The 21464-nt window shown below is 37.9% G+C and overlaps 1 protein-coding gene across 1 annotated transcript in view; it reads left to right on the top strand.

Annotated features, from left to right (window-relative positions):
- The window catches only part of MEF2C (myocyte enhancer factor 2C), a gene marked incomplete at its 3' end in the record, with an annotated part of 145195 nt that extends 131685 nt beyond the window's left edge, over nt 1-13510 (top strand). Inside the window, exons 8-11 of the mRNA XM_079702527.1 lie at nt 4181-4353; nt 6772-6901; nt 7496-7631; nt 13189-13510. Of these exons, the coding sequence (XP_079558653.1) occupies nt 4181-4353; nt 6772-6901; nt 7496-7631; nt 13189-13510 (761 nt within the window). The remainder of the gene's footprint in view (nt 1-4180; nt 4354-6771; nt 6902-7495; nt 7632-13188) is intronic.
- Between the last annotated feature and the right edge of the window lie 7954 nt (nt 13511-21464).

A 21464-nucleotide genomic window follows, 5' to 3' on the forward strand; every position in this document is an offset into this window, starting at 1 on the left:
CAAGTTAACTGGAAAGAAAAAAATTTTTTTCTCCTAACACCACATTTGAAGTTTTGTGTATTTACAGTAGTTTTAGTATGGGTGTTTAGAAACTTGTAACCAAGAGAGGTAGATTCTATTATCCTTTATACAAATTGTATCGTGAATGCTTAAATTGTTTTCTGTGAAACAATATTTTTAATCAAACGAAACGATAAAACAAACGAACTCTAAAGTTGGTCTGTTCTTCGTTTTCTTATAATCTATAATCAGGAAATCCATTCACTCATGCTTTATAATTTTGGGGCTTTTAAGTGGTCAGGGGAATGTGACATCTGCATGCAGTCACATCCAAATTGATAATTGTCCCAGGCGGAGGGTAATTTTAAAACATGAAGGAAGGTGGAATTTGTATCTCAGAAGGTTATTGAAGGGTGGCGGTTCCCACCTCCCGACCCCTGACTTTGAAAGAGACTGCTCTTTTGGGCGAATTTATCTTAAGGTAGGACAGCAGCCTCAACCAAGGCCAAAGCGTCCTGAGTGGGGAGGCGGCTGCGGCTTCCGAGCCAGTTTAAATGCAGGCTCTTCTTAGCAGTAAACCACACGAATGTATTCATCACTGATTTTCAAATGATAGGTTTCTATATCACTGGTTTAGGATCCACAGCCTCACATTCCTGAATCTATATTATGCCAAAAGAATAACAACTTGGTGGCTGGAAACAGAAATGGTTATTATACGGCTCCAAAATGCTAGCTGGCACAATATGCTAAAAACAGCAGAAACTCACCGGTAAAAGGCAGAATTTATTTGTTCTCAAAAATAACTTTATGCTCTAAAAATATGAATCTAAGAAGTGTCATCGTGGTTCAAAATATTTTACCTTCAGTATGTAAACACCTTAAAATATGTGACTAATCTTCTAAAATGGCATAATTTCCAAACAACAGGAAATATTCCAAGGGGAAAAATAGAATGCTTTTCCAATCAATTTTTTAAGTTTTGAGGCATTTATTGGGTGAAAAACTATAATATATGTTTGCTTTTTTTCCCCCACGACTGCTGCCCCAAATCATTGTTTAAAATGTGGGCAAAAAGGGGTAGGCTTTGTTGGAATTTCTCAGAGTTTACTGTAGAAGATGTTTGGTTTTTTTAATAAAAAAAAAAAGCTTTTCTCAGAGCCTTCGTGCAGCATTTCCATTTTCGCACACTGGCCCAGTGCTCGTCATATCACAGGACAACACATTTCATAAAGTGGTTTTACTTCCTTTTAGCAAAATAACTCCTCCATGCAAACCAGTATCGGCATCTACGACGCCGGGGTTTTAGTTTCTTCAGATCTGTTCAAGCTTCATTGCACTGCTTAACTGACTTTTTTTTCCCCCTTTCTTTTGAAATTACCCAGCTAATTTTCCATTTGATTGTTTATTTAAACCAGATCTCACACAGGCTTAATAGATAAGTGACATAGGCATTCAGCGTGTCTGTCAGTCTGAGCTTCAGCTGACAGGAAAGTAGAGAGCAAACTTTGTCTTGGTTTTCTCACTCCCTTTTTATCCAGTGGAATCTATTAATTAAAACTAAAGCCCTAGCATAGTCACGATAATGATTCAGTAAGACACCTTAAATCTAAGACTCCTGTGAGCATTCCATTTGATCAAGCGTTTTTCTAAGTGAACATATCCTTTGTATTTCTCCTAGTGGAAAAAGGTAAATTGCATTTGTTTCATAAAATAACTTTTGCCACAGAAAACAATCCAAGTTAACTGTAAAAAAAATGTTTTGGGCTTTTGACATATTTAGCTGGCTTTAGAGAATTTAGCTAATTTTCTTGAAGTTTATTATAGAAGAGTAATTTACATACAAATTCAACCAACACTTCTTAAGCAACTACTTTATACTTGACACGCTTTGGGGGAGGGATTGTTTGTTTTATTTTGTGGGTTTTTTCTTCCAGTAAAGTGGAGAATTTTATGCATAATCCAATTGACAGATTTAATCTTGTAGTTATTTGTTATATATTCAGCCCGTTTATTCGTGCATAAAATGAGACAAGTAAATGAATGGGGTATGAAGAACCAGTGTGCTCTACACAGTGTGCCTCAAATAGATTCTAATTCAAAAGATGTACCCATAAATATCTCCTGAAATATACCTGGGCTTTGCCTTCCCAATTCCTCATCATAGCTCAGGTCATCATAGAAGTTTCCAGACTGGATCACACGTATCAGGCCTTCCTAATGACAGAATATCCCAATACCAATAGATCTCTCTGTCCACTTAAAGGCCTGTGTTACCTCTGCTCTGCAACCTTCAGGGGTCTGCATTTCCACCATTTAAATCCAAGACACGTTAGCCTAGAATTCACAGGCTAAACTTCTGTGGGTTCCACAGCCCAACCCTCCATATTCCTTCAGGGTCTCTGACACTCCCCTCTTTCCATGGGTTCCCTTCTCACCAGGATGCTCACAATGTCTGTCCCTGACCGTCCTCTGTACATTGCCACCTTGGACCTTTCCCAGTGCCCGGTCACAAGCCCAGAGATCTTACTACCTCTTCTCTTTTTTCAAGACACACATCAGTTCTTGCCTCTTCCATGAATCTTGTTTGGATAATCTCTCCCCTCCTGGGAACCCAATAGCACTTAATCTGTATTGCTCTGTGGCACCTCACCCCAGGCTGCCTTGTCTTGGTGCGTATGTTTCATGCGTGTCTGTATTGGATTGCCACAAAGGGACTGCAGGGCCTTTGAGGACCGGGGGCTTGTCTCTGCATCCCCACTGGGTAGCACACAGTACCATTCGTCCTGGGGTAATAGATACTTGTGTTTTACGATAATGATAATGACGACGGTAACAACTGTCATCATTTGATGACATCATTTGACTGTCTCCTTTAGAGAGCTTTAGAAAACAACTGTCTAGGTAGGTTTCCAGCACGGGTTGTTGAATCACCTAGGTGGTTTCTCTTATTCTCCAATCAGAGATGGTAGAGGAAGCCAGCAGGGGACTTTCCGGTTCAGCTCAGGTTGCATCAGCTCCCTCCGCAGCTCTGCCTGTCACAGGACAGTATATTTTGAATTATGACAAATGGACACCTTCAGGTAGCCATTTGTCTGTTAGTGGAGGGCTAAGCATCAGAGATCAAAGAAAACCCTTTCAGGATGGTTCCCACTCAATGGCCACTCCTGTGCCCGTGCATCGGCACTTTAGTGGAGGCATCATCCCCTCATTTTGGCTCCTGAGAAGGAGTCCTGCTTTTTGAAGTTCTGTGTGAGCAAGAAAGCAGGGCTTCAGGTTCGTACACTGAGCTTAGTGAGGAGAGCAAACCAGATGGAAGAAAGCCATAGGGAGAAATCGCTCAAAGACAAGGGGAACCGAATAGCAAAGCGTGTGAGAGGCTGCTACTCCTCCTGCATGTCCTAGAAATTATAGTCTTGCTGGTATGCCCTTTCTTCACTTAAGGACACACAGATACACAAAATAAAACCCAAATCGTTGAACCAGAAGAGTGAGTCATGCTGGCCAGACCTCCGCCGAGCTAGTCAATTAAAGTGCAGGACCAATACAGTGCTTTTCTTAGACCCTGAACGACTGACTGTCTGACTTTCTTCCCAATTTTTTTTTAATTAATGAATTTATTTATTTTTGGCTGTGTTGGGTCTTCGTTTCTGTACGAGGGCTTTCTCTAGTTGCAGTGAGTGGGGGCCACTCTTCATCGCGGTGCGTGGGCCTCTCACTATCGTGGCCTCTCTTCTTGCGGAGCACAGGCTCCAGATGCGCAGGCTCAGTAGTTGTGGCGCACAGGCTCTAGTTGCTCCGCGGCATGTGAGATCTTCCCAGACCGGGGCTCAAACCTGTGTCTCCTGCATTGGCAGGCAGATTCTCAACCACTGTGCCACCAGGGAAGCCCCCAAAATTTTTTTAATAGAAAAAAATTATATGCTGGTTTCTGGGCAAGTTGCTATCTATTAGGTCTCTTCTCACTAAGAGTTTTTAATCTTCCTTCAGAGGAATGTTAAATAACTGATTGGGTTCCTGATGTGGAGGCTGTCAGTCATCCTGTGAACTTTCAGTGTACGTTATTGTCTCACCCTGGTAATCCTTTATCCTTAATCTCATGTAGTGTATTCTCTAGAAACATTTTGTGAGTCTAGATTTTTTTTTTTTCCTCAGTCCTCTCATTGTTTTGTGTTAACAGGGAACGGGTATGGCAATCCCCGAAACTCACCAGGTCTGCTGGTCTCACCTGGTAACTTGAACAAGAATATGCAAGCAAAATCTCCTCCCCCCATGAATTTAGGGATGAATAACCGTAAACCAGATCTCCGAGTTCTTATTCCACCAGGCAGCAAGAATACGATGCCATCAGTGGTAATGTGAAATTACATTTTAAATAAATGTTGCTGTTTTGTATATGTTTTGCTATTTGTGTATTTGTCTAACTTTATGAAGTACTCACATGCTCCCAGAAAATTAACACGTCAGTGCTATTGCTGGGGCCCTGTTGGATTTAGCTATTATTTCTGGTAACTAGTGTGCACTTTCCCTTTTCCGTGGAAAAAAAGAACCCAACATCCAAAAAACTCCACTATACGGCTGGTGTTCTGGGGCAAAGAAAACATTTCCTTTTAAGGCCTGCAATTTATAATTAGAAAAAAATCATTACCTAGTACTCTGCTTATGACACATATGATTTGATTTGACCAATGGTAGAACCACACTCACAGAATGAGGTATTTCATAACAGATTTTTACAGTATTGAACTAAATAAGTATGTCCTTAAGGTACTGACAATGAAAAATCTTTCTCAAAATTCCTAAATGAACTTTCTCCCGTTAATTAGCAATCCTTTTCTGAGGTGTATTGCAATGATAATGTTTAATGCATCACATGCCTATGCACTGCCTCAATTCATCTTTCCAAATATGCATTTTATGCCAATAGTTACCTCTCAAAAATAAATTGTTTTAAAATTCTAGGCATTTTGAGAACAAAGATTATATTTTTATTTTACATCAAAAAAAGTTGTGGCACTTATAAGAATAAATAAATATGAAATATAAATAATATCCCTGGAAGCTATCATTTTTCTTTCTCCTGGGTCTGAAGGACTAAGGTGAAGATAACATTGTGGGACCACATTCAGCAACAAAGAGACTTACATCCGTGTTCTCCAAATTAGCTTTGCTTAAGAGCGAGAACATTTAAAACCAAGATTCAGTAGACAGATTTAGATCATTCTGCAAACACATTTTTTTTTTCTTTCTCTGCTCTGTGGCAAGCTTCAGGGTAAAACAGTCCTGCAAGCTGATTAGTTTATTATGGCACAGTGCAGATTAATTTTGAATATCAACCCCCCAAAATTCACATAATGTGCAACATTCCCTTCGGAAAAGGCTGGATAAATAAAACCTCCCACAGGGCCACAGCCAAGCAGTGTGGGCCATGCGTGGCAGGCTGTCTCTATCAGCAGATTTATTCCAAGTCCCTTAAAACTGAGGCTTTCCCAGGGTTTCTTGTGAGCCATCCGTCAGGTCTCTCACTGGCAGCCAGGTGCGGTTTCCCCCTTCCTCCAGCAAGTGGGGTTTCAAAGTACAATCTTTTTTTTTTTTTCCTCAAAATGTGGTGGTGAAATAATGAACGTTGAGACACTGACCTGTGCTGAAAACTGGATAGATTGTCTTCATGTTTGAGACAAACAGCTCATTAAAGAAAACAAAGAATGTCTTTGTAGGAGTTATCTTTAGAGTCTGAGTTTTAAAACTGTTTAAACTGTTGTGTCTATCAGAAGATGCTTCTCCTTTTGTTGAAAAGATTTTGCCCAATTATAAATATTTACAGACACTAATTAATAAAACTCCTTCCGCATGCTCTCAGTCTGAGGATGTCGACCTGCTTTTGGTAAGTGGTGAGGGTGCTTCTCTTCAATGGCACGTGCAAGGAGAAATCCAAAGTGACTGTTAGGTGGAGAGGTAGCAATAGTAAAATGGAAAGATTTCAGGAGTTAGTGTGTGTCAATATTGATTATATTTAAATGCCATTCATTTCAAGTATCACTCATAGGTGAGATATCAGGTTATCTATTTTTCTGTGTCAACCCCTGTAAGTAAAAGCCATGCTTTCAGTTTATTTTAGGATTTAATTTATACTAAAATTGTAACAAACAAAAATATCCTTAGTTATTTAAAACCATGAATATGCTTATTTTTCTAAGAATTAAATTCTCAAGATATTTAAATTTATATGAATTTTTAATCTCCTTGCTCTAAGGAATTAAATTATATACGTTAGCTGCTTTGCCATCTAGTTTGAGGGAAGGTTAGAAGAATCTGAAAAAAAGTGGTCAGAGCACCACCTGCTGGTCAAAATATAGCATGAACCCTCTACCCATCTGCTCTGGTGTGTATACAACTGAGCATAAAAACCACCATGGTTGATTTTAATTTTTTTTAAATTTGCATTTGAATAAAAACTGAAACAATAGAAGTACAGTATACATATTTCATCAGTTTTCAACATAGTCTGTTTTTACCCATAATAAAGCTATGGTACTTGTTACTAGTTCAGTTGCCTAGGAGATACTGATGTAATGGGTTACTATGGCAACAACTGGTCTCTTGAAGGATTGTAAATGATAGGGTTGGCAGAGTTCATAGAGACACATGTTAAATGATTAATTTCATGAGATTTGTACCAAGTTCTCTTTATGTGCAACACTAATACTGAAATCTAGTATTTTTAACTCTTAAAAAATTCTATAAGTAATATCTTTTTATTTACTTTAAAAGAATCAAAGGATAAATAACTCCCAGTCTGCTCAGTCATTGGCTACCCCAGTGGTTTCCGTAGCAACTCCTACTTTACCAGGACAAGGGATGGGAGGATATCCATCAGCCATTTCAACAACATATGGTAACGGTGAGTAGTTTGCCATGTTCAAATAATACATTAAATGCTTTTTATTAAAAAGCAAGATGAAAAAGATATTACTCTTTAGTCTGCTAGGAAGCTTGATTTAATACCTGTGGAGTCCAGAGCACTATACCATTACCTATTCATTACTAAGACAAAGTGAATATCCACACGTTTCTTTCTTAGTGAACAAAAGTTTTATTAACCCAATCTGAATTCAATATATAAGAACAATTTCAAGAAAATGAGCTATTGTTTCTTTGATGTAATAGCTCACTTTCTCAAGGTTGTTTAAAAAACATTTCTAGGTCATCAAATACTATGTACCTACTTGTGATACCAGATTGTAGTTCTAATAAACTAGAATTGCAGGCTGTATTACATTGACATTTTCATGGAATACTTAATTTTTGGTATATGGTATATCTCTTTTAAATTAAAATTGTCCCTAATGTTTTATTTCCCTCCCTTCCGCAAAAAAAAAGTATAACAATCATTAAATACTACTAATAGAATATTTTAAAAATTGAAAATGATTATTCACCACTTGATAATTTCCAAATTGAATATTTTCCCTGACTCTCTTATTCTCTTCTCTAGAGTACTCTCTGAGTAGCGCAGACCTGTCGTCTCTGTCTGGGTTTAACACCGCCAGCGCTCTTCATCTTGGCTCAGTAACTGGCTGGCAACAACAACACCTACATAATATGCCGCCATCCGCCCTCAGTCAACTGGGGTAAGCAATATTACTTCTTTCATAATACACTTTTAGAATGCATTGGTAAATGACAAATGGCAGTCTCTAACTGTGTGCTCTAATGTCCCTTTAGAGGATGTAAAATTCTACTTTATCAAAATATGGAAGTTTAATACCTTTCAGGTAGCTTAAATATTACTTTCCTTCTTCTTTATGAGGAGGGGGAACTCTGTGATAGTAGGGTATGTTATTTCCCAGTTGTTTTAGGCTATATTTGTTTCCACTTCTGTCAACGATAAGTTTTTCTTCAGTTAAGTTTTCACATAGTTCATGTGGGACATAAGAAAACATTTATAGTTATTAGTTTTTTAAATTTTTGAGATATTTGAGAATCCTTTTCACTTAGCATAAACCACATAGTTCATGCTAACGTAATGAACATAGCCTAATACTCAGAGGGTCAGCTATTCCACTGATATACAAACTTCATATATTTATAATGTACTCATAATATAGTTGTATATTCATAGATGTATGAATGTAAATATATGTATATGTGCATACATACACTAATTATCTAAATTTGGGTATAAAAATAATTTTTGTTGTTTTCTGAAGTCAGAAGATGTCTATTTCTGCCCCCTTGTGGTACTTTTGAGCTATGTCTTTATTATAGAAATAACTCCTGTCATTTATCAATAGGAAAGTTCAAATCTTAAAAGGCCCGGAATTCACAAATAATACTACTTGTAAAACCTTTTTTAAGTTTAAAATATGAACCAAAGACATGACTTTCAGTTTAATAACTCCAAAACTTCAATTAATCTTCAAAAGAAATTACTAGGAGGATATAAAATATTAAAGATAAACTGTTTTTATATTTTTATATTTATATTTTAGAAAAGTGGGGTATGCCTACCCCACTTTTACTTTTCTGCTGAGATGTTAGTTAAAATAGTTAGCTAATTCTATGTTCATATTCTAAGGAGACAATGAGAATAAAACTCTGATTAGAATAAAAATCACTGATTGCTATCACAACTTCTCTCTTACTCTGCTCCGGCACCACTAGCTTTCACGTGGAATTGATTTCACATAGATTACTGCTCTGGTTGTGGAGTCTTCACCCATTTACTATTTGCTTATATGCATTTTACTCACTAATCACTATTGTTGAAACTCTAACCTCTCATGTAAAAAATAAAATAAATTCACTTGACACTGTTGCTCTGCTTTCTTGAAAGATTAACTTTGAAGATATGTTATATGTTGAACAGCAACAGAATGTCTCTTTTTAGAATAACATTTAAATTTTCCCAGAAATGTTAACTATCCAAATAGACATTTATGGCAATAACTTTTTCAGGCAGTTGTCACTAAGTACATCGTATCAAACAGGCAATCTTAAAATACATACACGTGGCATTGTGCTTCTGTGGTTCGGCAGTGAATCCACTGTTCGTGCTTCTTGTCAAAAATAAAGGTAGCTGTTTACTTCTCGTTTTTCACAAAATTCATCCATTATAGGACTGACTTTCCTTAGAAATTATTAATGTCAAAAGCCATATTATTTTCTCCGACTATGGCTTTCTTTTCAGTAACACCCGATAATTTGCATTTTTACATAGAAAACACATGTATTTACGTATCTTAACTACACTACAATTTTTAAATTCTCTTCTATTACATGGGAAGAATGAAATTCTCTGCTGCCTTTAATAGAGGCTTCAGTAAATGAGAAAGAAGTGACAGCCCTGGACTAGAGAGGAACTGAATTACAACAGCCAAGGATGAAGCATTTTGTTTAATTCCAGTTTCTTTCAACACCAATTCTCATGGTGCATGAGTTGACTCTGAGTTTAGTCTATGTGTTTTTATTGCACTTAATCACTTCCCTTATCCCTCAAATAGATACCCCTTCCAGGCCTTCTAATTCTAGCCCACCTGCCTGCCTGCCTTCCTTCCCTCCTTCCTTCCTTCCTTCCTTCCTTCCTCTTTCTCTCTCTCTCTTTCTCTCTTTCTCTGTCTCTCTTTCTCTCTCTCTCTCTCTCTCTCTCTCTCACACACACACACACACACACACAGTAGTTTTCAAAAGGAGATTCCTTCAAATGAGCTAGCCTATGCTCACACCATTAAATATTAAAAAGAAAATCCAAAGTTGTAATATTTATGTAAAATAAATTATATGAGCTACCTTTATTCCTTACAATGTAAATCAGTTTTTAAAAACTGATATTTTTCCAGGCCAAAGTAGTCCCAAATGCTTGTGTGGTGGACTCACATTCTTTCGGATAGATACAGTGTTCAAAGCAGAGTAAAATATCTTTCAGCCCACCTAAGTAGAAATTCCTCGCAGCCCAAGAGGGTTGCCACAATTCTTTCTCAAAATTAAAGAAGTAGGAAATAGCTCTTCATATTTTGTTCATAGAAATACCTTTAACTCCTTAAAGCTATACTGTTAGCACTATCTAGTATCTGATTTTATCTAAACAAGTTAGATAAACAGCATAAACTGACCTGTGTAGGGGGCAGAGCAGGCTGGCAGAAGGAACTTGCCATCAGGGGTTAGCAAAAGTCATTTGAATACTAATATTTGAGAAAATGACCCTCAAACTTTTTGGTATTTTTCTCCTACCACCTAAAAAAAAGACAACCTATTTTCTAGAAGCATTTCCATCATCATCCTTGTTGATGTGGGTATTCAGTACATACTGAGAGATGACTTTAAGTAAAGACGATTTTTAAAAGGTTAGGTTACATATAGTTTGATAGTCTAATTTCCAGGCGGGGGCAGTAAGAAATTTGAATAAAGCTATCCAGTCATGTTTCATTTCTCAACAATATGGGGAACATCGGTGTTTCCCCAGCTGGAAGGAAGGCATCTGTAGTAGCTGGGAGCTTGCAGCAGGACTGGATATGGGAACATGCATATCTGGCTTCTGTCTCCCCATCTACCTCCTCATCACCTACGCATAGGAAGTATCTCACAATTATCTGTGTCTGTAAAAATTTTGTTCTCAAGAAAAGTAGACCAACATGCTTATATCTGAATCTAGTATATATACAGCGAAGTGCTGTTAATGCTCCTTTTTCAAGAACATACTTCTTTGATAATGGAGACTAGCCAATTAAACTTCATTCTGTTTTGAATCCCATAGCACAGTATAATGAAGCTGAATCTAAGATATCACTTACAATGCATTACTGTGGATTTAGTGTCCCCAGAACTACTCAAAATGCTTCATAAACGCTTTCACTGTCAAATGAAATGCCACCAACTAAGTTTATCTTATCTTAGGGGCTAGCCTATTTGTTTGTAGGAAAGGATAAACAGTTAGTGTTGTATCTTTTGTGGGGAAGAGATATAGCAAAATCTATACAAGCTAGCTGACTTTGGGAAATGGAGTGAATAAGTAGAAAAAGCAGCTTCCAAAAGCTGTATTAAAGAAACAGCATTTTTATATTATTTTTTGCTCAGTTTATCCAGATTAACTGCTTATACTGGTTCAACTCACCAAATTGTTTTTTTCTGATTTTCCGTGTCACCCTGCCTCTGAATCTAAATGTCAAAGGGCAGGCAAAAGTATTTATTGATATGCCACTTTATTTTCAGACCCCTAATTGACATTCATTATTAAACAGTTGTGTGATTCATAGTAGAAGCATTTAATTAAATTTTAGTGAAATAGTCTTTCTTATCCAGAGCCAGGAAAATTCTTTCTTCCAGAAATCAAAAGATGATTTCCTGTGACATCAAAATGAATCATTAAGTAACTCTGAACCAAGATAAAATAGTCCACCATTATGGATCCTTTTGAAATACAGGTGTTCCCCTCCTCATTTCAATATCTTTTTGATTTAAAGATTATTTAATTAAAAGTCTTAGAAAATTAGTATAATAATATACAATGTAAAATAAAAACAAATAAATAAAAGTATAAACAGGTGATTGAAAATTATATACACTCAATGTGTAGTATCTTGATATAAATGCTAAGACTGCTTTAATTCTGTAAGATCATAAAAGAGAGAGAAAGAGAGCCTTATTAGGGAAACAAACAATTCTCCCTTATGTTATTCTCTACATTAGCTCATCTATTAATAAGAGAAGGAAAGTAATTCTTTGCCAGTAGGTGGTGCTTTTGTATAAAACATCACTCAGAGATAAACTCATTTCTAATTTTGTTATCTCTATATATCTTGAACCTGAAATGCATCTTCCAAAAGCCCAGCCCCAAGTTACTCCACTTTTTCCTCTGAAATATATGCCCATTTTCTCACTGCTTACAGTGACATTTTTAATACCATCTAATTCTCTCCATTGGAAAGTAACATAATCACATACATGAGTAGGTGGGTTTGCTTTCCTGTTTAAAATGGGTGTGTCTGTATGGATGATTCTTTACTGTGACTCTCCTCAGTAAAAGAGATTTCTGTTCCCTCTTTACAATATGGACAAGTAACACTGACTCTTAGCCGTGGATATCAGTGCACTCAGAATGTAAGAACAGTACAAGCATCTTAAAATTGATGTCAGCAATATTACTATGGTTTATCCTGATCAAAGTCATTGTGATTGCTAGTCTACACTTAAGAGCTTAATGCTTTTCCCTCCAGAACTTCCAAGTATCTAAATTCTCCCACACCTTGGAAGAAGGGCAAGTTACGCTATCCTGGAATACATGAGGATTAAGGGTTATAAACCCAGTAAAATCACACTAGGTCCTTTTTTACAACAACCTTTGCTTAGGCAAATCCAGATTCATCAACTAATGACAATGATAAATTAGAGGAGTGGTCTTAGTATCCCAGCAGGGAGAGACTAGCAATAATAATATTGAGGTAATTGTGGGGAAAAAAACAGTATTTTCATCCCATGTAACTGAGAAGGGATGAAGAAAGTCAAATTCTTTCTCAGTTTTAGTGGGATAGGAATTCTTAAGTGTTTTTAAGCCAATACTTAAAATTTCCTTCCCCGTCTTTCCCCATCCCAAGCTTTTCACCAGAAACGGTTATAGGTAGCATTTTATGGATTCTATTTATTTGAAATTTGAACTTTCTTCACTTTCTCTGAAGACTATGCAACTTAATGTGCATATTAAATTCAGGGAAACATTTATATCCATAATAAGCTGTCTACAATAATTTTCAAACACAGGCATTAGTAAATCAAAGAAGTCTAATTCAGAACCTAAGCCCTATATTGTTAAGCCCTATTGTTAAGTCTTGGATTACATTTTGGAACTAGCCTAGGGAGAAATTCCATGGACAGAGAAAATGCTTTTTCCAGCGTGTCTTGTTAAAACCTTCCTGAACCGGTAACCCGTACATTTAGGGAGGCTGTGAGAGACTAGAGGTATGATTCATGAGGCCTGGACTAGTTAAATGCTGGAATTATTACGGGGCAAATCAACAAAGGCATCCCAATTGCTCTAAGAAGGCGATGCCCCCAGGTGCTTTCAAACACGCTCTCCTCCCTCTGGGCATGCTCTGTTGTCGATGCAAATCTTTAAGCTGATGTTTTATGTAATTGTGAGTTCCTGGGGGCTCCAGGCCTCCTCCATCTGTAACTGGGTTTCCTTTCCTCCTACAGAGCTTGCACTAGCACTCATTTATCTCAGAGTTCAAATCTCTCCCTGCCTTCTACTCAAAGCCTCAACATCAAGTCAGAACCTGTTTCTCCTCCTAGAGACCGTACCACCACCCCTTCGAGATACCCACAACACACGCGCCACGAGGCGGGGAGATCTCCTGTTGACAGCTTGAGCAGCTGTAGCAGTTCGTACGATGGCAGCGACCGAGAGGATCACCGGAACGAATTCCACTCCCCCATTGGACTCACCAGACCTTCGCCGGACGAAAGGGAAAGTCCCTCAGTCAAGCGCATGCGACTCTCTGAAGGATGGGCAACATGATCAGATTATTACTTAATAGTTTTTTTTTTCTTGCAGTGTGTGTGTGTGCTATACCTTAATGGGGAAGGGGGGTCGATATGCATTATATGTGCTGTGTGTGGAAAAAAAAAGTCAGGTACTCTGTTTTGTAAAAGTACTTTTAAATTGCCTCAGTGATACAGTATAAAGATAAACAGAAATGCTGAGATAAGCTTAGCACTTGAGTTGTACAACAGAACACTTGTACAAAATAGATTTTAAGGCTAACTTCTTTTCACTGTTGTGCTCCTTTGCAAAATGTATGTTACAATAGATAGTGTCATGTTGCAGGTTCAACGTTATTTACATGTAAATAGACAAAAGGAAACATTTGCCAAAAGCGGCAGATCTTTACTGAAAGAGAGAGCAGCTGTTATGCAACATATAGAAAAGTGTATAGATGTTTTGGACAGACCCGGCAAAGGGTGGCCATGGTTAAATGTTAGGAACACATCAGGTCACCTAACACCCACCCCGAGAACGCTCACAAACCTGCAGGCACATCCTTGGTGTATGGCACTCATGAGAAAGGATCGACGACCATTAAAAGAGGACCATACCTATTTTTAAAAATGTGGAGTTTGAGGGCTAACGTATTTAATTAAATAAATAAATAAATCTGGGTCTGCATCTCTTATTAAATAAAAATATAAAAATATGTACATTACATTTTGCTTATTTTCATATAAAAGGTAAGACAGAGTTTGCAAAGCATTTGTGGCTTTTTGTAGTTTACTTAAGCCAAAATGTGTTTTTTTCCCCCTTGATAGCTTCGCTAATATTTTAAACAGTCCTGTAAAAAAACCAAAAAGGACTTTTTGTATAGAAAGCACTACCCTAAGCCATGAAGAACTCCATGCTTTGCTAACCAAGATAACTGTTTTCTCTTTGTAGAAGTTTTGTTTTTGAAATGTGTATTTCTAATTATATAAAATATTAAGAATCTTTTAAAAAATCTGTGAAATTAACATGCTTGTGTATAGCTTTCTAATATATATAATATTATGGTAATAGCAGAAGTTTTGTTATCTTAATAGCGGGAGGGGGGTATATTTGTGCAGTTGCACATTTGAGTAACTATTTTCTTTCTGTTTTCTTTTACTCTGCATACATTTTATAAGTTCAAGGTCAGCTGTCAAAAGGATAACCTGTGGGATTAGAACATATCACATTGCAACACCCTAAATTGTTTTTAATCCATTAGCAATCAATTGGGTCAACTGACATCCATTGTATATACTAATTAGTTTCTTTCATGCTATTTTTTTTGTTTTTGTTTTTGCATTTTTATCAAATGCAGGGCCCCTTTCTGATCTCACCATTTCACCAGGCATCTTGGAATTCAGTAAGTGCATACCCTAAACTTGCCCATATCCTAAATGATATGGTTGGTTTTCAGCCTAAAATTTGATAACGCTTTTAAGAAATATGCCCAGAATAGAGAGCTGTGTCGGGGCACATGTCCCGCCAATATAGCCCTAGAAACAAGTGATATGGAGTTTACTCTATGCATGAGTTATAAATTCCCACAGAAGAAAAATGTGAAAGACTGGGTGCTAGATAAGAAGGAAGCAGGTAAAGGGATAGTTGCTTCGTCATCCGTTTTTAATTATTTTGCCTGACCCTTAACAATCTTGTCAGCAATATAGGACTGTTGAACAATCCCAGTGTGTCAGGACCCCCAAATGTCACTTCTGCATAAAGCATGTATGTCATCTATTTTTTCTTCAATAAAGAGATTTAATAGCCATTTCAAGAAATCCCATTAAAGAACCTCTCTATGTCCCTTTTTTTTTAATTTTCAAAAAATAATGATGACTCTTGTCTAATATTCGTCTATAAGGGATTAATTTTCAGACCCTTTAAAAGTGAGTGCCATAAAAGAAAGTTGATATATATTGTTTAAAAGAGATTTCAGTCTAGGAATGATTTTCTCTTGGAATGTGAAGATCTGTCGATTCATCTCCAGTCATACACATTGACATACACAGCAAAGAAGATAGACAGTAAGATCGACACTGCTATATCAGGTGTAGGACATTTCTTATCCAGTTTTTTCTTTTTCTTGCATAGTTGCTATGTGTTTCTCATTGCAAAAGACTGCCGCTGGGTGGCAAAAGCCAAGAGACCTTACTAACTAGGCTATATTTTTCTTAACTTGATCTGAAATCCACAATTAGACCACAATGCACCTTTGTTTGTATCCATATAGGATGCTAGCCTGCCTTGTACTAATGTTTTATATACTAAATCAAACAAAAAAAATCAATCATTTCATATATCCCACTACTCCAGGTATCCATGGAACATGAAAGAAAAACATTTATGCAGAGGAAAAACAGAAAATCATCCCTGAACACACACACACACACACATTCACACATAGGGGGAAAAAAAAGAAAATTATTTTCCTCGCCATAAATTTGATCCCATTCTTACAACCCATCCTTATAACTTGATGTGTACAAAATATGCAAATGTCACAAATGTTCTTTGTCATTTCAAAACACTTTATCAATAACTTACCAGTGGGTGGGAAAGGGTCATTATGTGAAAATATGAAAAAATAGCCATATTAATTTTTTACCTGCAATTTGCCTCAGCAAGAAAGAAAAAGTGATTTTCTAATGCTGAAGATAAAGTAAGCTAAAGTACCAGCAGAAGCCTTGGCTATTTATAGCAGTTCTGACAATAGTTTTATAAGAACATGAAAAGAACAGAATCACTTGAAAATGGATGCCAGTCATCTCTTGTTCCCACTACTGAATTCGTATAAAGTGGTGGCAAGATAGCAAAGGGATAATCTGAGAATTTTTTAAAGATGATTTAATGAGAAGAAGCACAATTTTGATTGTGATGAGTCACTTTCTGTAAACAATCACTGTCTATCTTTACCCTTATACCTTATCTGTAATTTACCATTTATTGTATTTGCAAAGCTAGTATGGTTTTGGGTTTTTATCATGGTAAATCCTTTGTATTAAGGAGTTTAGGGCAGAGCCCTGAGGGAGTGTTATTTTACATAACCCATCCTAGAGTAACATTTTAGGCAACATTCTTCATTGCAAGTAAAAGAACCATAAGTGGCATTTTACACAGCTTACAATTATTGTTATATCTAATCCTATTTTAGAAGATTTTTTGGTAATATTAAGCTTAAATACTGGTAAAACTGATGCAATATACGCAAGCTGCACAACCTGTATGCATTGGTGCGTGGAAGGCTGTTCATTTCAACCTTTTTTAAAATTGTGTTTTTTAGTAAAATGGCTTATTTTTTCCCAAAGGTGGAATTTAGCATTTTGTAATGATGAATATAAAAATACCTATCATCCTCAGATCATTTTAAGGTTAACTAAGGTGAAAATTTAAAAAAATTCCAATACACTTTTTAAAAAAATGTCTGCCCTCTCACACTTTTATGTATTTATTTTTCTTACATACCCATCTTCTAACTTAGAGATAGCATTTTTTGCCCCCTTTATCTTTGTTTTTGTTTTTTACTCCAGAGAGTAAATGCTTTGTATTTCTTTCTTTAGAAAAAAAAAAAAAGATTTTTTTTTTTTAAAGAAGAAGCAGCCACTTGAACCCTCAATAAATGCTGTTGCCTAAGCATGGCGTACTTCATCTGTTCCCGTTTGTGCCATCTGCTGTGATGTCATCACTTATATGGCGTTAATTTCCTGCCACTACAGATCTTTTGAAGATTGATGGAATACTGGTGTCTGTTAGAATGCTTCAGACTACAAGATGTAATTAAAGGCTTTTCTTAATACGTTTTAACCAAAGATGTGGAGCAATCCAAGCCACATATCTTCTACATTAAATTTGTCCATTTTGGTTATTTTCATAATCGGGTATTGCATTTTGCCTTCCCTGTTCATACCTCAAATTGATCCATACCTCAGTTTAATTCAGAGAGGTCAGCTAAGAGATGGATTCTGTTGTGGTTTGAATGCATTACCAGTGTTCTCTTGGAGCGAAGCAGCCCTGGGTCACTGTAGGCATAGGACTTGGATTGCTTCAGATGGTTTGCTGTATCATTTTTCTTCTTTTTCTTTTTCTGGGGACTTGTTTCCATTAAATGACAGTAATTAAAATAGCTTGTAAATGAGGGCATACAAGCATTTGCAACAAATATTCAAATAGAGGCTCACAGCGGCATAAGCTGGACTTTGTCGCCACTAGATGACAAGATGTTATAACTAAGTTAAACCACATCTGTGTATCTCAAGGGACTTAATTCAGCTGTCTGTAGTGAATAAAAGTGGGGAATTTTCAAAAGTTTCTCCTGCTGGAAATAAGGTATAATTTGTATTTTGCAGACAATTCAGTAAAGTTACTGGCTTTCTTAGTGATGCAGTGTCTGTGGTGCATTTTTTTAAATTAATGTTTTGCTGTTTAAATTTATTCCACTTTATCGTGTTTTTTTAAAGCAGCTTCTCCCACAAGCACAAGTGAGCTTTCTCAGTTTTCAACTCAAAATACTCAAAAAGAGGGATATTTGTTTTTTGGTGGGGAGGGAGAGTGTGAATTGTTTCCCTGCTCTTGGGGTGATATATATATCCAGCCAGTGTGGGAAGTTCATTGTGATATATGTATCCAGCCAGTGTGGGAAGTTCAAGGTTCTTATCAAGTGGCTCAACTTTGTTATCAAAGCAGTTCCGTGAAGATCTTTGATAACTTGCTGAATTACACAGACTTTTCCAAAACTCATTGTGCAAGGTATCCCCATGTTTAATATTTTTTAAACTAAAGTGTGTAAAAAGCACTTCCAGACTTATTTCTTTTTTCTTCATCAGAATAGTCTACTTAACCAAAAGAGGTTGAAAACATAGGCTTCTATCTAAATATTTGAGGAAATTAGTGAATTCATCTATTTTTAGAAACTATAAAATATATCCATTACCAAAATTTAATTACTGATATAATTTCTAAAGGAAATGTCCTTAGAAAGATCAACATAGAGACTAATTTAGGAACTGAAAAGGAAACAAGGAGGCCCTGGCCAGCCGACTGGAGAACTGGGCTTTTGCATTAGCAGTGACTCCTCCTCTGATGAAAAAAAGAATGCCTCCTGCAGAAACACTGCCTGTGGCTTCAGAATAGCAGTGCTTTTCTCTTTGTTCTCTTTATCCATTTTCAGCAAACATTTATTAAGCAATTATTATGTGTATCTCGTGGTAGATTCTAGGATGAATCAAGATGTAGCTCTTTCTATTAATAAATGTATAACCTAATAGGAGATTAAAAGGCTAATAGGAAAAAGGAAATGTTTTCAGAGACACCTGCAAAGTGCTAGAAGGGAACCACTTTGGCCATCTTTGGAACAGAGCTGAAGCCCCGAGAATAGGCACTTCGTAATCTGCCCAGCAGAAGCAGTCTTTGACTTGTCTTTGGAGGTGGGTAGGATGGAGAAAGGCCCAGATGGATGAGGACAGGGCTGATTTGTGGGCACAAGACCTCTGCAGTCACACGTGGCCCTCCACTTAGCTTCATGTTCTGTTGTCACCATCTTGAAAATCTAATCTTTGAGCCTGTGTTTTGTAAGTGAAGTCATTTAGGACAATAGACCATGTATGTGGACAGAGGTGATTAACAGAAAAAAAAAGTGGAAGGCTTGAATTGTAGGAACTTTAGAGGCACTTTTTCCCTGCTCTTTAAAAAAGGACATTTTCACTTTGCAGTGAACCCTGCAAATTACAACTCCAGTCCTGGGTGAGAGCAACCTACAAGGAGGAAATAGTAGTTACGAAGGCACAAGGATAGAAAAGCAAGAGACAAATTTGCAGGAATGATGGCCCACCCTGTTTGAACTACAGCATGTGTAGGTGCTGGAGGAGATCATGGAGAGGAGGACTCGGGCAATCAGAGGTCTCTCACCCTCTCACCCATCTTTGGAATGTACGTTCTGCCCACTGTTCCCACAGTGGGAGCTATTTTCAAGAACACAGCCTCAAGAGAGCAAGGTGGTGTTGAGATCATCTGGACAGTATACATGACTGAACCCCCCATTAAGTCCTCTATATAAACGTTTAAGGGAATTCCCTGGCGGTCCAGTGGTCAGAACTCGGTGCTTTCACTATCGTGGGCCCAGGTACAATCCCTGGTCGGGGAACTAAGATCTGGAAAGCCACTCTGCTTAGCCAAGAAACAAAACTTTTAAGTTTCTGGTGAGTGGGTGCAGAGATCCACTTATATTGCAGCCACTCAAGAAAAGCCTTCTGTGTAAGTTTCCTTGCTTATTAAACCTGCCACCCACCAATCTGGAGTGGTCTGCCTCTTTTCTTTGGTCTCTCCTTACCCTCCATGTACAGAGGCCGGGAAGCTCCCAAGGGGAGCAGTAAGACACAAGACTGCAAGAGTTGGTTGGGGTCTGATTATATAATTGCAATTTAAGAAGTCTGGGGTTTAAAGAATTAAGTGAAAGATTACAAGAGATGGGGCTTCCCCGGTGGCGCAGTGGTTGAGAGTCCGCCTGCCGATGCAGGGGACACGGGTTCGTGCCCCGGTCCGGGAGGATCCCACATGCCGCGGAGCGGCTGGGCCCGTGAGCCATGGCCGCTGAGCCTGCACGTCCAGAGCCTGTGCTCCGCAACGGGAGAGGCCACAACAGTGAGAGGCCCGCGTACTGCAAAAAAAAAAAAAAAAAAAAAAAAGATTACAAGAGATGGAATTGTTAAAGTACAGCAAATGATTAGGTTTATGGTAGGAGTAATGATAGATAAGGAATTGTTTATAGTTTTAAGCTTAAATGATTAGGATCATAGTAATGTTCAAATTGGATATGGAGAGGTCACTGCTTTGTCAGGAAGGTAATTAATTCAGTTTTCAGCCTGTGGAGGTTCAGTGAAATCCAAGAAGAATATGAGAATTTTGTAAATAGAGACTTGAGCTCAGGATACTAGTCAATCTGAAGGTAAAGTTTTGCATGTTACTAACAGGGAGAAGCCATGCCTTTGAAAAGCGTGTCAAGGGGAAGAAAGGGCAAAGGGAGAGGGGAGAAGAAGGCTTGGAAGGGAATGTTGCAGAGGGGAGACCTACAGAGGGAAAAGGACGAAGTCAGGAAGGAGCAGTGAGAAGGAAAACCGCAGAGTGCGGTCAAGGCATGGAGGGGTTTCAAGGAAAAGAAAAAAAGAAGCGTTCAACAGTGCGCAGTGCTTTACTGGGGTTCCAGAGGACGAAGATCAAAGAAGGGTGATATCTGAGAACTAGTTCAATAAAATGGTGTGAGAGAGAGGAGAGACCACAGAAGTCCATCTAAGAGATGTTGTGAAATTTCAGGCAGTGAGTATGAACTAATCTTTTTCAATGTTTGTGATTAAAAGAAGAGAGCGGGGGGCTTCCCTGGTGGCGCAGTGGTTGAGAGTCCGCCTGCCGGTGCAGGGGACACGGGTTCGTGCCCCGGTCCGGGAAGATCCCACATGCCACGGAGCAGCTGGGCCCGTGAGCCATGGCCGCTGAGCCTGCGCATCCGGAGCCTGTGCTCTGCAACGGGAGAGGCCACAACAGTGAGCGGCCCGCGTACTGCCAAAAAAAAAAAGAAGAAGAGAGAGAGCACGAGGGGCTAGCAGGGTCAAGGATCAAGGGAAAGGTTGTTAAAAGGCCAGGTAGAAATTGAACGTGTTTATGGGCTAGGGGAGACCTAAGGGGGCAGAGCACAGACATGAACCATCCTAACCAAAGCCTAGAGGATTACACTTTGTGCTCCTTAGGTCCAATTTGGATGTGGTTATTTTATTTCAATGACGTTTGGGAGTCTGGATTAAATAGAGTTATTGAATTTGATAAAGGCAAACCACCCAGAACAGGGCATCTTGAGTTTTCATTTTGTGAACTAAGTCCTTTTCCCATTTTGTTTGCATATTTTACGGCATTTTTCCTACACATTCTCCTTACAGACAGACTTTAAGCAAGATCCAGTGATGAAAGTGGA

The sequence above is a fragment of the Hyperoodon ampullatus genome (genome assembly GCF_949752795.1).
Source record: "Hyperoodon ampullatus genome assembly, chromosome: 4".
Lineage (NCBI taxonomy): Eukaryota > Metazoa > Chordata > Mammalia > Artiodactyla > Ziphiidae > Hyperoodon > Hyperoodon ampullatus.